General features: G+C 42.2%; 1 protein-coding gene across 4 annotated transcripts in view; it reads right to left on the bottom strand.

The window, feature by feature from the left end:
• DPP4 (dipeptidyl peptidase 4) overlaps positions 1-24,061 on the bottom strand; it is a 78,246-nt gene that overhangs the window by 51,246 nt on the left and 2,939 nt on the right. For 2 of the 4 annotated variants that reach the window (XM_068545001.1, XM_068545003.1), the window contains exons 3-5: positions 4,823-4,918; positions 4,327-4,418; positions 2,945-3,025 (exon numbers count right to left, since the gene is read on the bottom strand). In XM_068545001.1, the coding sequence (XP_068401102.1) occupies positions 2,945-3,025; positions 4,327-4,418; positions 4,823-4,918 (269 nt within the window). Of the gene's footprint in view, positions 1-2,944; positions 3,026-4,326; positions 4,419-4,822; positions 4,922-24,061 lie in introns of all 4 variants that reach the window. The other 2 variants (XM_068545000.1, XM_068545002.1) reach the window with 1 other exon arrangement.

The raw sequence follows: 24,061 nt of genomic DNA, 5'->3' as shown, positions 1-24,061 counted from the left end.
CACAAACTTTGGAGTCTTCTAACCCGGATTCAAGTCTTGCTATAGACTGAATATTTGTATTCCCCCCTTACCCTCAATTCATATGTTGAAATCCTAACCCCCAGCATGATGGTATTCTGGAGATGGGATCCCTGGTGGGTGACTAAGTCACGAGGGGGAAAGCTCTCATGAATGGGATTAGTTTCCTTATAAAAGAAACTCCAGAGAAATCCCTTGACCCTTCTACCATGTGAGGACACACGGAGAAGATGGCCAACTATGATCCAGGAAGTGAGACCTAGACAGACACTGAATCTGCTGGCACCTTGATCTTGGACCTCTCAGCCTCCAGAACTCTGAGAAATAAATTTCTGTTGTTAAGCCACCCAGTCTGTGATGTTTATAGCAACCCAAATGGACGAAGGCAAGTCTCCAATATGTAATATCAGGCAAGTTTCTTTCTAGACTTCAATTTTCTCTTTAGGAAGATGAGGATAGTGACAGACACAATCTCAGGAGCATGAGAATGAATGTGAAGTATTTAGCAGGACTCCTGGACGTTGTCAACAAGTCACAGACGATGTAACTATTATTATCTGTACAGCATTAAGCGATGAGGCGAGATGCTATGAGAACATCCATAGTAGGCTGTATGGTACTTACTTATTTATGTTTTCTTTTTTTTAATTAATTAATTTTTAAAAAATTATTTATGTTTTTGTTCACTGACTCACTTACCTTTTTTTGTAGCTACACCTTAAAATTAAGAACTGATCTTTCTGAATGCACTAGCTCAGTCATGGAGAAAACATGCAGTAGGATCTAAAGAACACTGGAAGTAGACCTCCAGGGAAATGGAATAAAAGTAGACTTTTCTTTGTTCTTGATGTGTTCCTTGAGAGTTGATTAGTCAACACATTTACGCTGTATAGAAAATTCTATTGGCTACTCCGGGAAGTAAAATAGAACATAGAGTTCTCTATTTCAGGAATCTTTTGATTTAATGCTCGGCAATAAAATGTATGAAGAAAGTAAGCTAATGTGATAGAGAGTGAATGGTGGGGGAACAGAGTAGCATCGACAAAGCCTGGACCTGAATTACTAAAAAGGGAGAGCATATGATGAGCAGGGGAAGAAGGTGCCAGGATGAAGCAATAGCAAATGCTTTGGCCCGTAGATGGGAATGAAAGTGATGCTTGAGAAAAATGAAGAGCTTTGCACTTAAAGGTTCTTAACTTTGGATCGCTGAATCACTTGGGAGTCCTTAAAACTACCCACGCCTGGGCCCCATCCATAGCTATGCTGAGTTGGTTGGTGTGCAGTAGGCTGTAGGCATCTGTATTTTAAAAAAAACTTCCCCAGGTGATTGATCCTAAGGAGCAGGCAGGGCTGGGAAGCTCTGGCCAAGCATGGTGAGTGCAGAGAGGGAGGTGGGAGGTGGGTTCAGAAGGGCAGAATGGCAGGATGAAGGGGACAGCATGAAAACAGCAAAAGCAGTTAAATGCACATGAAAACTTCAGTGATACAACAAATACAAATTACCAATGACGGTTGTCCAGCTAAGGTCTACCAGTGAAATACATCCATTAGTACACATCATATGGCACTTGCTGAACTTGGCTAAATAGGAAATGAGCTGGTATTTACCTTGCTGTTTCTACCTTAACCTCATAGTCTTTATATGTTTGTCTTTAACATGGGAAATTGTTAATCTGTGGTTCTCAACCCTGGTTGCTCATTAAAATACTCTACGTGTTAAAAAAAACAAAAAAAAACTGATGCCAGCTTCACCCCAGAGACTTCAATTTATTGATCTGGGGATTGGACCTGGACACTAGGAATTTTTAAAAGCTCCTTAAGTGATTTTAATCTGTAGACAGCAATAAGAAACACTGAATTAAACAAACATTAATTCATTAATTGGGAGCAGATGTGTTAAAGTTAGGCTTAGGCTTCTGATTCCTTCCTGGTGGATTGGTTTAGCAGAACATAGTCAGCAAGGCTTCATGTCCAGGAAATGGAGCCCAGCACAATGAATCAGGGCAAATATTATGATCGAGAGTCACCATCCCAAAATGGGAAATGGAGTACGGGATGGTTGGCATGGCCTGAATACAGCAGCGCTGGTGTGTGGGATAAGGTCACTCAGTATTTACTATTTATTCTAGAGAAAAAAGGCAGAGGTAGGGATCCCCAGCTTTGTATTTTGTTTTCGAGCAGAATCTCTCCACAGGTTTTTAATCTTTCCTGTATGTCTCAAAACTTCCCATACTCAACAACCGTTGTCAAATCCATGAATAATCAAAAAGCTGCAGTTAAAGTCACTGGCGATCGGCAGCTACCCTAAACATGAGAAGGATGTGTGATTAGGCTGTAACCTTTCCTGAATGTGTCAGAATCTGATGTTGGGCTGGGCAACTGGAGGAAGCTGAGAGCTCCCTGCAGGGCACTGATGACCGGTGCTGAGGCCGCCCCTTTGGAACGGTTTGTATATGGTGGGACCTGGGGGCTGGGAGGTGGTCTGAGTCACCGTGCAGAGTCTCTTCTAGAGGATGAGAAGTTTAACTGTTTTTAAAGCAAATACTTGAGAGTTTTAATATATGTCGAACTGAGACAAAGGAAATAAAGGGTTCTATTACTGGATGTACGAGTCAGACATGTACACGTACTTTTAAATTATAAGTTCTATCTTATTAACTTATGTTTTTAGTATCTATCTATAATATTACTTTAGCGTTTTAGTATTTGAAAACCCTGAAAATGAATTTCTTTTAAAACATTCGTTGGACTTATCTTTTATGAATGAGAATGACCATTTCTCCTTCTGATACCAAATGAATGAGTTTTTAGCGCCTACTGTTTTACTTAGGTATCAATCCTAAATAGTCACAGACTTGAAATCAGTTATAAAATAACATACTCATAGGATTCTTTAAACGTCACAGTAAAAAAGCATTTCTTTTACCTTCGCATAGTTGTATTCGAAGAGAATATATTGTCTATCGGGAGATACTGAATAATCATTTATAGAATATCCAAATTCATCCTGTCAATCAAGTAGAAAAAAGAACAATTGAACGATTCCATTTAACTGCCATTATTGAGCACTTACTGTGTAGAGGGTACAGTTCTAGACTTGTGGCTGGTAGCTTGAGAGGTTCCGGTCTAGAAGAGGGGGCACACTCCCTCACACAAATGACCATGAGGCAAGGTGGGTGGTGATCAGGGTTAGAGAATCAGAGAGGGAAGGATTTATTTTAATGAAGGAAAGATGGCTATGTGGGTGGGGATCAGGAACAGAGAGAGAACTTCCTTAGGAGGGGAAACAGCAGGAGTAAAAACCCAGATGCAGAAAGGGCATGCATATTTAGAGACTGCCTAAAGGTTAGTTGTAACCTGAATACAGTATAGGGTGTGTCAGACAAAGAGAAGACATAAAATTAGAAAAATAGCCAGGGCCTAGATATAAGAAATGGACCTATGAACTACTTTTTGCACATGGATGTGATAGAATCTTATCTGGCTTTTACAAAGATGCTCTGGTGACCCAGTGGCTGAAATGGACGAGAGGGGAGGGGTTACATTAGCCCTGGACTTGGGCAATGCCGTGGTCTGATTTACAGAATGGAGAGAGGGACACTCGTTAGAATACTGTCACAAGATTAATCAAGGCTTCGAACCAGGACTATACCGTGGAAATGGAAATCTGAGAGACACTTGATGTTGCAAGGGAGGACTGATAGGGTTTGTTGAGTAGCTAAATAAGGGGGCTGACAGAGGAATCAAGGATTCTGAGGTTTCTGGCTTAAGTGACTTTGAGGAGGGCGCTATTTACCAAGATTGGGAACTCAGGAAGAGGACTAGTATGCCTTCCGTTTGCTAGGAGAGGGAAGGGGAAATAACTAGTTTAGCCTGGGACACTGAGTTTAAAATGACTGCAGGCCATCCATGTGCCAGAACCGGCAAGCTGTTGGAAACAGAGGTCTAGATCTCGGGAGTAGGTTAGTGTTACAAGCATGTATTTGAGAAGCACCTGTGCTGTGGAAGTGCATGGAATTCGCTGAAGGAGAGCATGCAAAGTGAGGAGGGAGGGTAGCAGTGAAGACACGGCCCTGAGGAGCACTTACACGTAAGAGTATGGGCAGAGGAGGAGGAATCGTCAAAGGAGACTAAAAAGTAGCCAAGGCAGGGAGCATTCCAAGAAGAAGAGAAAGATCCACTGTGCCATATGCTGCAGAGAGAGTCCAACAGGATGAGAAATGATAGTACTCATGATTTGAAAGGTTATGAAAAAGAAAATCCCCAGAATTCCCTTAAAGCATGAATTACTTATGTGATTAAACATACAAATGTACTGTTCTCCAAGAACATGGAGCTGTTTCCATATTCAGCATTGAATAGCAAGATATTATTTTCTTGTTTGTAGAGATATTCATGATCTAAAGAGAGAAAACGGCCAGATCAGTATTTCAAGATGCTTTTAAACATCTTCATAAGCTAAAAAATCATGCAATAAAAATTTAAGACAAATTCACACAAGTACTAAAAAGGCATTTCTAAGTTGGAAAAACATGAACTGATGAATATTACACTAGTATGCCTTCATTTTTCCATCATTATTGTAAAGGGTTCAGTTCACGTTTAACTTTTTATAGTACATATCAAAGAAATACTCAAGTTTCTTTCTGTCTTATCTCCCTTGCCACCCTTAAGTAGAAAAAACTTTCCCATACGGTTAAAAAAAAAATAAGGATATTTTCTCAGTGCCATAAAAGTGCCCCACAACCTAACCAGAATGAAAATAACCATAAAAATCAGCCCCCTCTCCGCCAAACATCCTTACCTGAAACCCATCGCAAGGTGTAGAACTTCACTCTAAAAGTATTTTTTAAATAATCGGTTAGAGTGTAGGTTCGGCGACTATCAGCTATAGCATCATCTGCTGGTTGGAAAAAAGAGCCAAATGTTCAGTAAGACGGGATAACCTGTTTCGCATAAAATTAAAAAAAAAAAGGATATCTACAATATACACTAGCCACAAAATACAGAAATACACTGACAAAATGCAAAACACATCTTGAAAGAGTTCGGACTGAGAAAAAGGGTAAAAATGCATTTAGCTGTTAAAGTGGATGCGAGACTGTGTCTTTCACGGTGCTACATTAGTGAGCTTCATTTTGAAGGTCTAGATCAACAACGTCCAAGGGAAATACAGTGTGAGTACACTTTCTAGTAGCCATATTTAAAATTTTTTAAGGTGAAATTAATTCTAATTGCATATTTTATTTAGCCAGTATATCAAATATTTTATCATTTCAGTGTGTCATCGGTTTTTATACGTTATTAATAGATCTTTCACATTATTTCATTTTGTACTAAGTCTTTAAAATCTGATATGTAATTGATGATTACAGTATATCTCAATTTGAATGGGCAGCTTCCCAGTCAATGCAGTGGATGGCACGAGGCTAGATCATCCTTTCGTGAGGCCCTGAGGTCCACTTCTAAGTCCTCTCGCTCCGCAAAGACCTTTAAGATATGCTGATCACCCAGGTCAGAGATCTTCGTTTCTATCATCACTTTTCCTTGAATTTGATTAAAGTTTACATGAAACCTTTCCCTTGGATTCTGTGACAACCTCAGTCCTTCTCCTAACTCTCTGACCATTATTTTTCCATCTCCTACTTTGACTCTATTTTTCTCCACTGACCTGTAAGGCAGAAGTGCTTTGATATTAGTCTTCAGCTTTCTACTCCTCTCTCTCTACAGTTTTCCTTCCAGGGAACTCCAGAGAACGCAAGCTCCTGGGCTTCAGGCATACTTACCATTTAGATAAATGACGATATCTGCTCTCACTACCTTAGCCTACTGCACCCACGCTTACATTTCCAGTGCTGTGTTCAGCCTTCTTAGTTGACTTGCCCCACCCTAACCCTATACATACCCTGTCTAAAATAATTGTCTTCCTTCCAAAACTAGATTTCCATAGGAAATTTGTGTGGTTTTATATTCTGTTACTGAAGACGCCAATTCAAAGGCTGAAAATCATTTTGATGTCTCCCTTTTTTTTACCATCCCCTACAACCAATCAACCCTATTGACTCTTCCTGTGAAATCTCTTCTCCAGGTATCCCTGCCATCAGGTTCTCCCAATCCAATTCCTGTCCTGCACCATCAGTGGAATGATCTTTCAAAAATGCCACTTTCATTCTGGTGATCTCTTCCTCAAAAGCTTCCAGTGAGTCCCCACTGTCTACAGGGAGATTCAGACTCCTTAGCCTGGCAATTGCAGCCTCCACAGTCTGATGTGAAGCTCTTTCCAGGCTTATTTTCACTCTCTCCCTGCAAGAACCTTCTAACCTAGTCACACTGATCTGCCTACTGAACCCAGCAGATCTTCTTAGGCTTGTCTGACTCTACTCCTTGTCCTAAGCCACTTCCTGGCATGTCTTCAACTGCTTCTCCATCTGTCACAAGCCTCCCTCCTCCATTTCCCACCTCTGTCATGAAGACTTCAATTCAGCCTCTGACTTTTGCCCCCATGCTGCTCATTGGGCTCCTGTCACTCACTAACTTGTGTTGATAACTATTTTTCCATGCCTGCCTGTGTGATCTACTCAGCTAGGCCATGTATTCTTTTGAAGACAGAGCTTTGGGTTTTTGTTCATTGGTTTGGGGTTTTGGTTTTTGTTTTTCATCAACCTTAGCATCTAGCACAGTTGTATGGCATAAAAGAGACACACACAAAAAGTTTTTGTTGATTGGAGTAGGGTATCATCCTATAAGCATAGTCAAGCCAATGTGATTCCTCTTCCTCAATCCCGGAGCCTCCACTGATGACAAATACCCTAAAGTCTTTTTCCACACTCTCTACATTTTCCACATACATGTAAACATACACTCACCAAATCAGCCACTACCATAACATTCCTATAACTGCAGTTCTTTTCAGGGATTTCAAAGCCAGCGGTATCTTCTCGTGTTAATTTTTTACAGCCTGTGGAGAAGTAGATCTCGTACAGGAAATGCTCTTTCAAAAAATATTCTTAAGATTTTATTTCTTTGGATTTGATCTGATAACATAGTCTTGTTTCTGCCTATAAAACCTTCAGCTTCGATAGATAAAATTGCTACCCTTTATTTTATTATTTTATTGATTTTGTTTAAGCCTAGTTTGTTAAGTAAAATATTCTTTTAAAAGCTTTTGTTTTTCAATTCAATCCTGCATTTCTCCCCTGAAAGTTAATAAGATATTTGTGTTTGTTAGCAAAAATACAGCAAGTGAGTAAAGCCAGTCCTTGAGTTTAACCTTTAAATAAGAAGTAAAGCATTGTGCTACAGAAAATAATATTTGAAACTCATGTTGGACTACAAAATTACAAATCTGGATTTGTTCACTAACACCCTCAATTGTTTGTATTCATCCAATCATCCTATTATATAAAAATAGTTATAAAGTGAGTATCATTGTTAAGGATAAATACCCTGCTATCAAGAGCTATTAGTCTAAAATGAACATAAAACACATCCCCAGATTAGTACAAATCAAGGTATCAGTGGTAAGAGACATTCACAATCCTAATATTATCTGCTGATGTAGATGTTTAGATAGATCTGTAAATAGAAATAGATCAATTTATACAAACACACGTATATTACAACCAACTGAATGTCTGTATCCCCGCAAAATTCACATGTTGAGATCGTAACCGCCATATGATGGTATTAGGAGGGGGAGCCCTTGGTAGGTAATTAGACCATGAGTACTAATCCTCATGAATGGGATTACTTCCCTTTAGAAAGTGACTCCAGAAAGCTCTCTCACCCCTTCTTCTATGTGAGGACACAGGAAACGGGTCCTCACCAGACACTAAACACCAAATCTGCTGGCATCTTGATCTTGGACTTCCTAGCCTCCAGAACTGTGAGAAACAAATGTTTGTTGTTTAAGTCGCCCAGTCTCTGCTATCTTTATAACAGCAGTCCACATATACTAAGACATGCATATCTATAATAAGACAGACATATCAATATAAAGCGTCTATCACTGACTCTTGATTTTGTGAGAATGAACTGCATACCTACAATATAGATCAGATACAGTGTTATCTCACATGGGGGTATTTGCCCAGGTTTTAAAGGACAACACACTTCAATCTGGAATAATAAAATAACTGAGACAAAAATCCCCCGTGATGTCACCTGCTGCCCTGCATGCTGCTCTTCCTTGCTGGGCACTTACCCCTCCTGCCGCTTCGCCTCCGATGTCACTGGGCTCATCCTCTCATCAGGCCTCAGCCTTTCTAAACCCATCATCTCTGCCAGATTCAGACTCCCTTCTGCTCATAATGGGCTCAGCGTGATTTCGATCCACCTGCTGATGTTCAGATATCAATACCGATGCCAGGCCGTGTTCTTGCTATGGCCCAGGACATGGGTGCAAGGCCCGGGCCACCCTTGGCTTGTGTTACCCTCACTCAGCTCCTTTACAACACCACTGCAAAACTGGAACAAGCAGAGCAACAAATGTTCCTTGTTTTTTGCCTTGCCATTTGATAAGCAGCGCAAACTGGAAGACTTTCGAAACATCTAGATAAGCGAGTTCTGTGAGACGTGAGTGCCAAGTCCAGGGTTTTTTGTATTTTTGTTTTTAATTTTATTTCTTTATTTCTTTATTTATTTTTGGCTGTGTTGGGTCTTCGTTTCTGTGCGAGGGCTTTCTCTAGTTGCGACAAGCGGGGGCCACTCCTCATAGCGGTGCGCGGGCCTCTCACTATCGCGGCCTCTCTTGTTGCGGAGCACAGGCGCCAGATGCGCAGGCTCAGTAGTTGTGGCTCACGGGCCTAGTTGCTCTGCGGCATGTGGGATCCTCCCAGACCAGGGCTCGAACCCGTGTCCCCTGCATTGGCAGGCAGACTCTCAACCACTGCGTCACCAGGGAAGCCCCAAGTCCAGGTTTTGACCTTTAGCAAGTTCATAGTTTGCTGCCAAGTTACAAACTATTCTGTCAAACACCAGAGGACACGCCCACATTTCTCTTTCCTTGTCTGATTGCTCCCTGACAGGGCACCCGTGCAACAACAGATGAAGGTCTTTGGCTGCTAGTGTGGTCTTCCTGGTGGGCCTGGGACATATCGTTTATTTGACTTATCAGTTTAAAGCATTATGCTAGCCAAGCAGAGCAGTTAATCTTATGTTACCCATCAGTTTACACAGAAACTCCTAGATTCATGTCTCCTTGAATTTAAAAATAAAAAAACGGTTAACAACTTTATACTTTACTGTTTTGGTGAGACCAACTATTAGGTTGAACCATATGAAAATGTCATTTTTATCAGTCAAAAATGGCAGAATAACAGCTTTTAAAATGGTTCAACTTAATAAATTTCTCATCAAAGTGTGTGGTATCTTAATGAGTCCTGGTTGTAGGATCAAAATCATTTCTGAATAAGAGGAATTCCAGAATGGTAAGATCTAAGTAAGAGAGTGGTGTAGTTCCACAGAATAGTCTTGCTTTAACCAATGGTTATTTTATGATTACAGGATATTTTGAATTTTTTTAAAAATTAATTAATTAATTAATTTATGGCTGTGGTGGGTCTTCGCTTCTGTGGGAGGGCTTTCTCTAGTCGCGGCAAGTGGGGGCCACTCTTCATTGCGGTGCGCGGGCCTCTCATTATTGCGGCCTCTGTTGTTGCGGAGCACAGGCTCCAGATGCGCAGGCTCGGTAGTTGTGGCTCACGGGCCTAGTTGCTCCGCGGCATGTGGGATCTTCCCAGACCAGGGCTTGAACCCGTGTCCCCTGCATTGGCAGGCAGATTCTCAACCACTGCGCCACCGGGAAAGCCTTTGAATTTTTTTATATTCATTAATATTAACCTTTTTTGGTCTGTATGAAACTGTGATATAAAATATTTCTACCTCAGAAAGATAAACTGTTTTGGTAAATAAACGGCTAATGAAATGCAACTAAAAGGAAAAGTGCTCTTTACAGCTCATAAACTCATAAAGTTGTTAAACATGGGGAATAGATATCTGGTTTTAGAGTTCTTGTGTTCCATATGGTAATCAGTTAACATTTTATATTGATGCTAAGGAAATAAAATGAGTGTTACTTTAGAATTTGCTCTAGCAAAATAGCAGCCTTGACATTGGGACAGAGGAAGAAAAATCAAGAAGGCAGAAGAAGAAATTGACTGGAAAGTTGCTCACATCTTTTATTCTCCAGCAGCACACGTGGGCTGCCACCCATCACCAATGATTCAACAGATACCAATAAGGGGTTGGGTCCCTGATGGCTTTGAAATCAGAGAGCCTGAACTTGAACCCAGGCCTAATTCTTGCACAGGAGCCTTAGGAAAGTTACTGAATCTTTCCAAACCTCAACTTTGTAATCTATAAAATGATAATAATAGCACTATCTAGCCCCTAGGGATCTGCCATGATGAAATGAGATAATGTATGCAAAGTTCTTAGCTCAGGATTTAAAATTTAGGAAGCTCTCCAGATAGGTTAAACTATTTATCATTATTTTGTTCCAAGCATGTGCTAGGCAATCAGGAGACAAAGATGAAAGAGTCTCTCCCTAGGAGTATCTAGCAGTGCCGCTGAGATTAGGAATTTCACTGCAATAAAATAATAGCGAATTAACTTTCACTGTGTTCAAATCCCAAACGATCCTAACAAGAAAGCATAAGAGCATCAGGTTGAGAAAGCATCTAGGATAAGTACAATTGAATCATTTGCTAAGTACTGACGAGCATCACTTCCTCCTTCGACAAGTTTAATACCATTCACAGCGTTCACATGGAGGGAAAATGTTGGACTTGAGAAGAATTAGAGGAATTGTGAAAAGTGATACTTCTCTGATTACTATACACAGGAGGCATTAAAATATAATCACTATCACCAGATTTCCCTTCTCAATAAGTGAACCATCCCAGGGACATCCAGTGCATCTGATAAATGCATTGCCATTGAGCTGGAGCCCTTGAACCTGGGGCTGTGTACTCTAAGATCAGAGTGTCAGATGACCAAACTTTTGTTAGGGATGTAATCGCTGTATTTTCAAAGGTCTACTCTGAAAGGCCAACCAACTGGTACCATGCACATTTTCCAGAATAGCAAAAATTTGGAAAAAAGGAAACAACGAGGGGTTGTCCGCGTCGTGACTCTGGCCTCCGCCCCCCTTCTCCTCTTTTCCCTCCACTCCATCTGCGCTGGCCTCCCCACTCTTCCTCAGACACACTGGGCCCACTTCTGCCTCAGAGACTTTGAATCTGCTACACCCTCTGCCTGGAATATTCTTCCCCTCAGATGTGCCCAAAGCTTGTTCCCTACCTCCTTTAGGTCTTTATTTAAATGTCACCTTCCTTTCCTGGACTAACATTTACAAACCCCTGGTGAAGAAATCCCCTTTGTATCGCCCTTCCTGGCTTGCAATGTTTTTCCTCAGCAGTGATGCCATCTAACGTACTCTAGTTTTTACTTGTTTATCGTCTGCCTCTCTTGACTGACTGTGAGCTCCAGAAGGACATTGATTGTGTTTTGTTACGTTTTGTTTGCTAGTTATCTCAGCACGGCCTAGATGGTGCCTGGCCGTAGAAGGCACTTCGTAAATGTTTGTCAGATGAAAAGATAAAAGCCAGACAACATAAACAGGAGAGCACAAACACAGGAACACAGCTCTAAATATGAGCATCGTGAACTCCAAGCGACTGGTGAGTAGGAAAGCAGTGCACTGGGCCAGCTGGGTCTAAATAGAGCGAGGATAGGAGCCTCAGGCTCTAGCCTTCCACTCGCTGTCACCAGGCATTCTCACTTCTCTACGCCTGTGACTGTCATTTACGTATTGTCTATCAGCTCAAACACACACTTCTATCCTTTGCTCAGTAATGCTGGGAAGGGGGCCTACAGCTGTGTTTCCCAGACCCCTTCATCTGCAGGCTTCCTGTTAGGTCCTGCCATTAGGGAAACACCGAGAAGGCGTGGAGTCAGTAGGAGGGACTCCCTTTATCTTGTTGATCCTGTCAGCAGGTGCCCCGAAGGAGCACCTGTCCCAGCCTCCTGCTTTTCTTTTTATACCTGAACCTGTTGCATCCTGCCTCTCAGTTGCATGCCTCACACACCTTGGAGCTTAGAGCCCAGAACTTCTATGTCCCTCTTCTCCTTTTTCCCAAGCCCTAGAGATGGCTTCTTCCTACAGCTCCTGTCTCTCACTTACCTCATAATTTTTTCTTTTGCTCTTTAATTTGTGGAACCGATTTTTATATCAAGTTTCTCTGCTGAAACATCTAGTGCGATTTCAGTGTTCGTCACGTCTCTGTGAGGATTTACACAACTTACCTGTAAAATAAGAAGGTCTCTTTCGGCTGTAAGATTACAATATCTAGACCTGGGGTTGGCAAACTTTTTCTTATAGGGCCAGATGGTAAATATTTTAGGCTTTGCAACTCCTCAAGTCGGCCATTGTAGCCTGAAAACAGCCACAGACAACATGTAAATGAATAGAAAAGGCTGTATTCCGAATAAAACTTAATTTACAAAATTCAGCAGCCAGCCCTGACTGTAGCTTGACGACCCTATCTAGACATTCCTCAGAATGGTCAACAACACGAAAAAAAAAAAAAGCTCCCAAGACCAGTTGGAAAGACAGATGCTGAGACTGAAATTCTAACTGCCTTGAAACAATATGAATATCAACATAAGATTCCAATATATATGGCAGAGAAGTGAAAGTGGGCAGAATATTCATGCCTCAAACTTCAGGTCAAGATGAAGATGTCTATAGCCACTGGTAAAGAAATGCAAGGCCAAAGGGACTACCTGAACTAAATCCAGTTTACCCTGCCCAGTTTACCCTGCCCTCACCCCAGTGAAGAGCCAGGAGGTTCAGCACACATAGGAAGCCAGCACTAAACAGGGCATCAGGATGGCTTTATTCCTTTCTGAAATGGAAATTGCCCTATTTTTCTATTCTGATTATAGTTACTCCCTCACCGCTTGTTAGGACTCTTCTGGGAATAATCAGGACTGGATAACAGTGGCCATAATTAATATTGACAAGGCTTTTACGCCCCACTATGTCGACTGACATTAAGCCAGTGTAATCCAAGGGGATGAGAAACAGCTGAAAGGTGGAAACGTCTTAACTGTATAAATAAATGACCCACAGGCCCGTGAAACAAGCAACTATTTTAGCAAAGGGCTGGTTTTTAGCAGTAGTAGTTGTAGTGAGACATCACTGGGAGGTCACAGTGCAAGCTAGAAATGATCAGTTTGGAAAGAAAACTGATTAGAGAACATCAGCATTTGGGGAAGCTGAAAGCTCTAATACCAAGTCACTGAAGAACTTTCCAGAAAGATTTACAGGCATAATCAACAAGGCTACTCTCTGTGACAACAGTTTGTCTGCCAGGAGATGAGGAAAATGATCACTGGAAAACAAAACTGCCATAGAAATTGCCCTTTCCAGCATTCACCCAGCAAAACTTTCAGGAGGGGCTTCCCTGGTGGCGCAGTGGTTGAGAATCTGCCTGCCAACTCAGGGGACACGGGTTCGAACCCTGGTCTGGGAAGATCCCACATGCCGCGGAGCGACTGGGCCCGTGAGCCACAACTACTGAGCCTGCGCGTCTGGAGCCTGTGCTCCGCAACAAGAGAGGCCGCGATAGTGAGAGGCCCGCGCACCGCGATGAAGAGTGGCCTCCGCTTGCCACAACTAGAGAAAGCCCTCGCACAGAAACGAAGACCCAACACAGCCATAAATAAATAAATAAATAAATAAATAAATAAATAATTTTAAAAAAAATTCGTAAGCTCAGAAAAATGGTCCACGTACCCTTAAAAAAAAAAAAAGAACCAGCAGAAAGCAGAAAAATTAGGCCCAAGCTGAGTTATCCCATGAAATGCCTTCTATAACAAACTGCATTAAACCAATAAAGAAACCCCTTCTCCAAGGTAGAGTTTGAGCAAACAATGGAGCTCAAGCTCCATTTGAGTTTGATCTACGTACAAAGCCTTTAAAAAAAAAAAAAAAAACTTTCAGGAGTGTGAGACAAGTATTATTATAATGCCTGTCTCTGGGACTGTTAAAAAATTTTTTTTAAGTTAAAAATATATAAAGAGTAATCATTACAGATACTTATAGAGACCTTCCAATGTGCTGGGCTATTCTAGGCATTGTACACTTATTAACTTATTTTCATCCCAATTTTACAGGTAAGGAATCTGAGGTGCAGATAGTAACCAGACTCAAGTCTCATGACTAGTAAGCCCTAGGCAATAGGGTTCTGAAGCCTGTGGTTATAACCACTGCTCTGAACAACCTAAGTATGCAGCAGAGTGAGGTACATGGTAAATGCTTGTTGGCAGTTTTTGTGAGTTAGCATAAATGGATTAGACTTTATGGAAGTGTCTGGATTCAATCTTTGCAAATAATCTAAACAGGCAGCTTGGTAGTATCATTTGGACCTGGGACAGTTGGTAGGTTACATTAGAACATAATTTGTTCTAGTGCTCTGAAGTCAGAGGGGCATCAATTCTTTCTGAAAACCCTAGAATTTTCTCTCTGGAGTGTTATTAAGGATGGCAACTCTGTGACTTCTGGAAAGAAGGTTGTACTACCCTCCTCCTCTCTTCCATGGTACAACTGGTAACTCTCATCATCTTTTCCCTACACTCATAAAAAGTAGCCATGCAAGCTTTATAACAGGTTTCTTTTACCCTCCCCCCTTTTTTTTTTCATGTTTCCTAGATCTTAAACATAACAAATCTTGAATAACTCAGGCCCTGCAGTACACATTTTCAAAAGAGTGGGAACTTGTCCAGTGAAAAGATTCAGCAATTCCTCCCTTAGAGCCACCACAGGGGCTTGTTTGTTACTCTGCTTTCCACTTCTGTCTGTCCCTTCCTCCACTCTTTAACCCTTTCCTCAGCACTCGGAGGCAGAAGTGGACCTGCCCCGGGCCTCAGATCCTGGTCCTCTTGATTTCTTAGGGGCTCTGTTTCATCTCTTCTCTCTCAGTATCTTCATTTCGTTTTCACTGCTTACTTCTGCCCTTTCTATAAGCATGCACAGGGTGTACTCATGTCAAACAAACACTTACTGACCCTGTGGGCTCTTGCAGCCATCTTCCTATTTCTCTTCTTGTATTTATCAGCCTACTCCTCAAACAATCTGCATTTGTGGCCTTCAGTTTGTCCTGGTCCCTCCTCATGCCTCTGGAACTACCCCTCACTCCGTACACTACACTTTGCTACAACATCATCTTCTTCAATGCTTATTTTCTATACCACATAGTTTGCCAATTAATCAGGTAATCTTCTATCATTAGTCAAATATTTAATCTGAACAGTCATATCTTCACTGGTCTGTAAGTAAGCTGAATGGATGAATTTATTTTATCAAACAGCGGCTGGCACTATACGAATAGGTACGCATGATCTAGTAGTGGATGACTTGACCCCATATTTAGGAATATAAGAATTTTAATCAGAATTAAAGTCACATTAAAAAATGTTCATCAAAAACATATTTTTACATGAGCTCCAAGATCATTTCTTTAATTCACCAAAGGTTTGTCAAGCTGTACTGGGTTGAATAGTTTCCCCACCCCCCAAAATTCATGTCCACTGGGAACCTCAGAAAGTGACTTTATTTGGAAATAGGGGTTTTGTAGATGTAATTAGTTAAGATGAGGTCATACGGGATTAGGGTGGGCCCTAAAATCAATGACTAGTGTCCTTATAAGAAGGCCATGCAAAGACATGCTTTTGCTGACTTAGAAAATGAAGAGGACCATGTGGAGACAGAAAGGGAAGAAGGCCATGTGACAATGAAAGGAGAAATTGGAGTCATACAGCTACAAGTCAAGGTGGTTGCCAGTAACCACCAGAAGCTGGAAGAGGCAAAGAAGGATTCTTCCCTGGAGCCTTCAGAGGGAGCGTGGCCCTGACGACACCTTGATTTTGGACTTCTGGGTTTCATAACTGTGGAAGAATAAATTTTTGTTGTTTTAAGCCACTCAGTGTGTGGTAATTTGTTACGACAGCCCTAGGAAAGCACCCACTCTGTTTTTCAATGTTCTGAGCACTAGAGATATGAGTGAACAAAACAAAAAAAATTCTTGCCCTCATGAAGCTTACATTCTAATGGGGGCGAGCCATAGGAGCAAACAGTAAATAAATAATGCCTTACGTTAGGAGGTTAAGTGTCACAGTTAAGTGCTAGAGAAACTCTGCTTTTTAAGGGCTCCTGTGATTAGATCAGGCTCACCCAGGTCATCTCCCTTTCTTAAAACTGATTATGCCATCATATAACATCACCTAACCACCAGGATAAAATCCATTATATTCACAATCTCAGAGATTAGGCAGAGATTATTAGCACACGGGGCAGGGAGGAAATCTGGGGAAACAGTTTAGAATTCTGCCTATCACAGTCATCTTGCCAGCTGTGTTGAGAATACACTGCAGGGAGTAAGAAGAGAAATAGGGAGATTTTTGCAATATTTCAGGTGAAAGGCGATGGTGTCTTGGACTAGGGTGGTAGTAGTGGAGGTGCTGAGATACGGCCAAACTCTGAAAGAACATGAAGGTAGAAGTGATAGGATTTGCTGACCGATCGGATGTTGAGTGTGAACAAGGGAGAGGAGTTGAGAACTGCATGAATTTTGGCCTCAGTAACAAAAAAAAAATGAATTGCTATTTGCTGAGACCAGATGTATTAAGGGAGGAATAAGTTTGAGGGGATTAAAAAGTTTTGGGAGATGTTACTTTGAGACGCTAATAACATCAAAATGGAGATGTCCAATTAATAGTTGCACATATGCATGTAGAGTTCAGGAAAGAGGTCTGGTCTGGAGATATAAATTCGGGTGTTGTTGTCAGGTTATAGATGGTGTTTAAGGCCATGGGAGTCGATGAGACCACCTGGGAGAAAGAAGGAAGAGGTTCCAGGATGAAGCCTTGGAGTCCAAGGTTAGAAGTCAGACATGACACTGGGAGGGGGAAGGGTAAGCTCGGACGAAGTGAGAGAGTGGCATGGACATATATACACTACCAAATGTAAAATAGATAGCTAGTGGGAAGCAGCTGCAGAGCACAGAGAGATCAGCTCGGTGCTTTGTGACCACCTAGAGGGGTGGGATAGGGAGGCTGAGAGGGAGGGAGACGCCAGAGGGAGGGGATATGGGGATATATGTATACGTATAGCTGACTCACTTTGTTACAAAGCAGAAACTAACACACCATTGTAAAGCAATTATACCCTAATAAAGATGTTAAAAATAAAAGTCAGACAGGAGGAGGAGCCCCTAAGGAGAATGGGAGGGAGCACGTGGAGGTGCAGAAGGGAAACTAGGAGAGAGTGGAAACCCAGAGGAGGTGGAGAAGAAGCATGATCAAGTGACAGGGGATGGGAGACCCAGAGGGAGAACTGAGCCCTGGACGCAGCAGCACAGAGGTTAGGGACTTGGACGCGAGCAGAGCCAAACATTTGAGGGACGGGTGAGGATAAGCCTCATGCCAGTGAGTTTAAGAGGGAGCGGGGAGAGGAACAGCAGACAAAGAAAATAGAAAACTCTTCCAGGAGTTTTTTGGTAAAGGGAGCAGGGAAAGGGGCTGGGAGGTGGGCAGGAATGTGGGGTACAGAGAGGATCTTCCTCTCTCCCCCCTTCCCTCCCTGCCCCCTTCCCTCCCTCCCTCCTTCCCTTCCAGGATGTGAGAGATTTACAGCATGTTTATACAGAGAGGGGAAAATGACAGTGCAGTGGGCAGAGGAAATAGCTGCAGCCACATCTCTGAGTAAGTGAAAGGGGCTGAGGTCAGTGTACAAAGAAGGGTTTGGCCTTGGGCAGGTGCTGGGAGGGGGCTGGTGGGAACTGAGGACCTTCTCTCCTAATAGCCTTAGTTTTCTCCTTAAAATAGAAAGCAAGGTTGGCTGTCAGCTGAGAATGACCGCGGGGAGGTGCTGGAGGCCTGGGGAGAGGAGACACGTGAGTAGGCGAGGGAGCAGCGGGGGAGCACGGGGTAGGGGTCGGGGCATGGGGGTCACCAGCTAGTATGAAGGGGTCGCTTGATTTTTTTGGAGTTCTGGATTTTCATTTCAGTCCAGTCAAACCATTTTCATCCTAATGAAATCATTACCATGTAGATGATTTCAAATGTTACTTTCCTGGGTCAACTTTTACAGGTCTAACTTTTACCATGTATTTTTAAACTTCTTTATGTTGACTGTTTTGTTTTATGTTAACTGTTTCTGCCGCATTTTCCCATTATGAATTGGATAAAATACAACAGTTTATATGTGCTTTTTATGAGAAAATTGAGAGTCGTTTCCCTCAGATGTTTGTGACCCCCTCTGTTTTCTCAGATTTGTATCTTAAATGTTGCAAACTCAATTCTTCCCTATTCTCAATCATTTTGGATAACAACAGAAAGCAAGTGCTGGGCTCACAATGCCTTCAGGATCAAAAAGGCAGCATCAAAACACCCTGCTTTACAATAAACTCGTTTGGTTAGGAAGGAAAGTGAGAAAAGAGGGAGAGAGTTATACGATTGGAATCTTTGGAGATCAGAGCTGGCTTGACATCTATTTTCTTTTGCTAGTAAATTAAATTTTCCCAATGTAATGAAAAATGAGCAATCATGAAATATCTGATACACTTGCATAGACCTCCCATTTCTTCCTTTTAGAATCCCCAGTTCAACTTAGGTAATTCCCTTTCCCCTTCCAAAGGCTGAGGAAGGAGCTCCCTCCTGGTCCCAGAAAGATGAGTCTTGGTTAATCTAGTCCAAGCTTGGTAATCCTTTCCCCTTGCCAGAGATGGGTTTAGCATGGACAAATGACACACATCTGGCCAAGGAGACAGGAGGGCAAGTCTGCCTTGGGCCAGGGAACTTGGAGAAATAGTTTTCCTCCCTGATAGAACAGACTATGAATGAGGAAGAGCATCGTCCTTGTGAAATGGCTGTGTGACAAATGACGCATTGCAGAAGCAGCCATGCTCGACCTGCGAGGACAAGCTTGAGGACGAAAGTGGCAGTGTGAGACCAGCAGAGCTGAAAGACGCAGAGACCCTGGGCCCTGGAGGAAGCGGTGGGACCACTGCGTTAACAAACTCTAGAACTGCCCTACCTCTGCACTTCCAATTACGGAAGATGCTAGACAATAAGACTCCATAGTTTAAACAACTTTGGGCCAGGTATTCTGCTACGTGCAGCCAAAAGTATTCTCTCTGACATAAACTGCATGCAGAATCGGGGGTCGGGGCTGTAAACTGTTGAGGGCTAAACACGTAGGTGAACTGCATGCCTGGGAGCCAGTCTGATGGCTCCAAGATCGGAAAGGTTGTATTCAGGCCCGTTAATGATTAACCCTTTAAGCTTGGTTGGTTTCCATATATGAACTTCCCTGGGCAGCATTTATCACGTTCTCTTGAGAGCTTCCACAGCACTTTGATCATTTACTAGAAGGACACTTAGCCCTTTTTATTATAGTTAATGTTTACGTTTCCTTTAAGGTTAAGAATTATTTGAGGGCAAGGGCCATGTCTATCATTTTTATATTGCCAGGGACCAACAAAGTGCCTAACGTAGAAAATGTTCAATAAATATTTGCTGAATTAGAGAACTACCTTCTGTTGACATGCTGGGTGCATGATGTAGAAGGCCCTCCCGAGACCTGCCTTGGAAAGAGGAAGTGTATCCAGTAGGATGAGGGAACTGGAGGGGCCACGGCAGATTAGCTCTTCTGGGAAGGATAGAGCCATGAGGGCAAGAAAAAGGTCTCCACTTGGGCTAGCCAGCCGACTGTTCAAGGAGTCACCCTTATCTCTGCTCCTTCCGGGGTGCACCCTGTCCAAGCTGGCATCATCTCTCACCTGGATAATCCACTGCCCACCCTCCACCATTATCTACACCAGAGTCAGAGGCATTTTAGAAAGAGAAACAAGATCACGCCACACTCATGCTTGAAACAGAGAAACTCCTTCTTGTGTCCCTCCATCCTCTTGACCACACTTTATTTTTGTCCTAGCCTGTATCACTGTCTGAAAGTACTCCGACAGTACTCAGCTTGCCTGCTATCTGCCTATGGGGCCAGGCTCTTTGCCTCTACTGTTTAGAGCCTCATCCCTTGTTCCTGCATCAACAGCTGCCACGCAGTAAGCATTCAGTACACACAGGAGAGTTCACCAATATCGCCTCTGGTCAATATAGGACCTTAGCCCTTCAGAGGTTTTAAATCTCACACAACAAGAGTTTCCTGCCTGGAATAAAAGAACAAAGGAAAATAATAGGGAAATGGGAGCCATCCATGATATTCATGGACCTGAGCAGGTCTGGCTTTAAAACAACTGAGGAAAATAAGAAGATGGGGTCCCAGCCCCACAGAGATGGTGTTAAGGATGCAGGGGCCACCCAGCCAGTTTGGGGGGACCCACAGTTAAGTCAGGGAAGGGGTGGATGGTGTTACCCACTTAATGTTCACCCCCCTTGCCCTTCTTTCTCTGTTGCACATCCTAAGCTACCTTGGCCCTCAGGTTGCTGCGAACAAAGTCCCTGTTGGCTTTGGCTCTGCCTTAAATTACCTCGGCTTCCTGGGCCTTAGATGCTGAAACACGTGACCTAAGCTCATGGGTCTACTTGCTTCCCCAGTGGACCAAATAATGAAGAAATGTGCTCGTTAATGTGGACAGTTAACGAAAGCAAATGGTTTATCATTAAGTTTGAAGAAATTTCCTAGGAAGTTATAATTTTGAAGTACCATACAAAACTGCAAAAATAATACAGCTAACACAGAAGTGCTAATTTTGTGGTTTCAGTTTGCTCTCTGAGAGACACGGCCTCCTTGGGAAGTCATAATGGACCTGTGAAGACTAAAGGTGAAAATATTAACAAGATAATTGATTTACAATAATGCAAGGGTTAGCATCAAGCCATAAAGCAGTGATTAATCTTTAAGTTACAAAAGTTTCCACCAAAGCATTTCTCTAAAACAGTTATTCATGGAAACCAGCAGACTCAGGGAAGGCTAGAAGTTACGAGATTTGAATTCTCAAGTTCTAGTACTTCCTCACAAAGCACTAAACTTTCACACCTCAGTTTCTTAAGTGTAACAAGTCAGGAAATTAATACCTCCTCTGACGTGGATTGTTTTGTGAAGATCAGATGAAATAACACAGCATACATTGGAAACAAAACAAGTGTAATCCAGTGCAAGTACTAAATCTGGACCTACTACTACCACTGAAAACACTTAATAAGACCAGTCAAAAGAGTGGGATGTCAGTCCTGGGCTGGAAGTTGTTGCTCCTCTACAGCTTTGTGTAGGAACGGAGGCAGCAGCAGGCACTTTTCCCCAGAACACTGGCACCCAGGGATTAGCAGTCATGAAATTAAATATAGTCATATAAATAGGAAGTTGTAACATTTATGCTAATATGGCCACATTAACTTTATACTTGATCACAAAGTACCAGCTCTAGAGGCACGGTGCCTGAGCGTGAACGCCAACTCTGTGGAACTTCGAGCAAGTTCCTTAACTTTGGTAGCCAGCCTCCAAGATGGCCCCAATGATCTCCACCCCAATATTCATGCCCTTGTGAAATGCCCTCTCACTTTGTATCAGGGTTGGTTTGTGTGACCGATAGAATACAGCAGAAGTGATGGCACATCACCTCTGAGGCTAGGTCAAAAAAGCTCTGAGGCTTCCTACTCAGTTGCTCTCTTATATCCTTCATGCTAAGGGAAGACAGCCGCCCTGGCACCCTTTGGAAAAACCCATCCTTTACGGGGAACTGAGGCCTCTGGCTAACAGCCACGTGAGAGAACTTGGAAGGGGATCCCCCAGCCCTAGTCAAGCCTTCAGATGATATCTTGACTGCAGCAGCATGAGAGACCTTCAGCCAGAAACAGCCAGCTAAGCCTCTGACAAATTCCTGACCCATAGAGACTGCGAGATAACAAATATTTGTTGTTTTAAGTTGGAGAACAATTCATTATGCAGTAATAAATAACTAAAGCACCCTCTCAAGGTTTCTGTAAATCTTCTGTAAGAGTGGAGATAATAACCTATCTCAAAGGGTTGTTATAAGGAGCAAATGAGAAGTGTATTGAAAGCCCTCAGCCCAATACCTGGCACAGAGTGAATCCATGTTGGTTATTACTGCATCTTTGTGCCTTCTCTTCCACAAGGAAGGGGGTCCTGCAGGTACTTACAGTTAACATTCCTCAGGCTCAGCACTTTGTTAAGGCTTAAAATTTCAAGTACACGGATCCACCTCTAGCCAGTCTCTTGATGTCATTTTTCTCTAAGCATCAGTTGGGCAAATAGTCTTCCCTTTTTCTCTCTGATCCCTTTTAAGATGAGAGGCAAGATGTCTAAGATAGAGAAACTTAAGGCATATGCTATAGCTGGGGAACCAAAAGCCAAAATAGCTGGCCTGAAAAAGACCAACCCATTGACCTCAGGAGCACTCGACAAAGCTTGATAACTGAGTGAGCTGGAGTCAACTCGAGCTTTTACAGGGCTCTCTGTTTAGAACCTGTCCTCTGAAATATACAAAGCTTTCATTCAGGCTCATTTCTGTGCTTTTAAACCTGGAATAGATCCTGGACTTCCTCAGGCAAACTTCATAGATGTTATCTTTTCTTTCTCTGATTATTCCTGTCTCCTTCACATTTGGGTTTTCTTTTATTACTGGTGGATGGCTGAGCAGTCAAATTTCCTATGTGCTGAAAGAAGATATTGAGGAAATTTACTGCTACAGCAGTGGAAAGAACACAAGAAGAACAGATATGTCTCTATCCCATAACAAAACCCCATAAGAAAACTCTCTGACAAATAACAAAACTCAATAATGAAACTATTTGACAGTTATTTTAAAAACTCAGCCTATAATATAATGTAAAGAGGGAATTAAAGGGATCACAAATGCTGAGTGAGAAGGTTTTATTGCCTCTAGGCCAGGAAGATTTCTACAATTCCAATGTGAGTAAATTATTTTTATACATTTTATTGCTGATTCTCTGAGAAACTGAATGTCCAAATATGCAATATCCTTCTCTACTAGGATACTTGAGGGATTTAAAACAAAATACAATCCTTTATTATATATACAGAAGGAGATGAACTTTCAGTTTTGCTTTGTGAAATGCATAATTCCTGACCTCAAGGAGTTTTTATTCTAAAACAATTCATTAACAGTATTAAGCTTACACCTCCATCTCTCTCTGTCTCGGTCTCTCTCTCTCTGCTCTGGGTGTGTCCAGAGTTCTGCTAAAGTCAGCTTTTCATATGGAAACACTTAACCTTTAAACCAGCCTCTCAGGGGATGAACCTGGGTTTGCTCATTTCTTCCTCTTTTTTTCTTGGCTCTTTATTTCTTTGCTTTCCACATAATCTAGGACTTTGTTTTGTTGTTCTATCAAAATCTTTCTTCCTTTCCTCCTTCCTTCTTTCTCTTCTTTTTTTTTTTTTTTTCCCCCCTTTCCTTTCCATTTATATTTCCTCTCTCCCACCTCCCTTCCTCTCTTCTTTTCTGGTTTTGTTTCACTTGAAAACCGAGATTGACAATATGAAGGACACTTCTTGGGTGATGACTCTGGATCCTTTGTAAAAAGACTGTCCCTCATTGTGGCACAGCCCAGGAATGGTATTGCTGATTTAGCAAAAATACTGCATTCCTGAGCTTTTATCTTTGTTCCTTATGATAAGGCTGGAGTTGAAACAAGGTAATTTCCCTTTTCTCCTCAAATATACATACATTCCTATTAAGAAATGCAAGAAGAGAAATAACTTATTGTGTAAGTGTAAATAAAGCACATAGTGAAACCACATCTCCACCCAGTAGTCCAAGAGGCATTCTCACCCACCCTACCCCCTTACTCCCTATGTATGTTTCCAATTACGGAAGTCTAATCATTCACATCTCTGAGTAGCTCTACAGCTTCCAAATTCTGCTCTGCGCCATCAGTCTCCTGGGATACTTCCCTTGCTTCCTCTCCAGCCTTGCCCCATGTCAGCCCACCTTACCACTGTCATGCCCCACAGTTCAGGCATGCTAGAATTCTCCATCAT

This window comes from Eschrichtius robustus, chromosome 5, assembly GCF_028021215.1.
Source record: "Eschrichtius robustus isolate mEscRob2 chromosome 5, mEscRob2.pri, whole genome shotgun sequence".
Taxonomy (NCBI): Eukaryota; Metazoa; Chordata; class Mammalia; order Artiodactyla; family Eschrichtiidae; genus Eschrichtius; species Eschrichtius robustus.
This window is presented reverse-complemented; position numbering and strand designations above follow the sequence as displayed.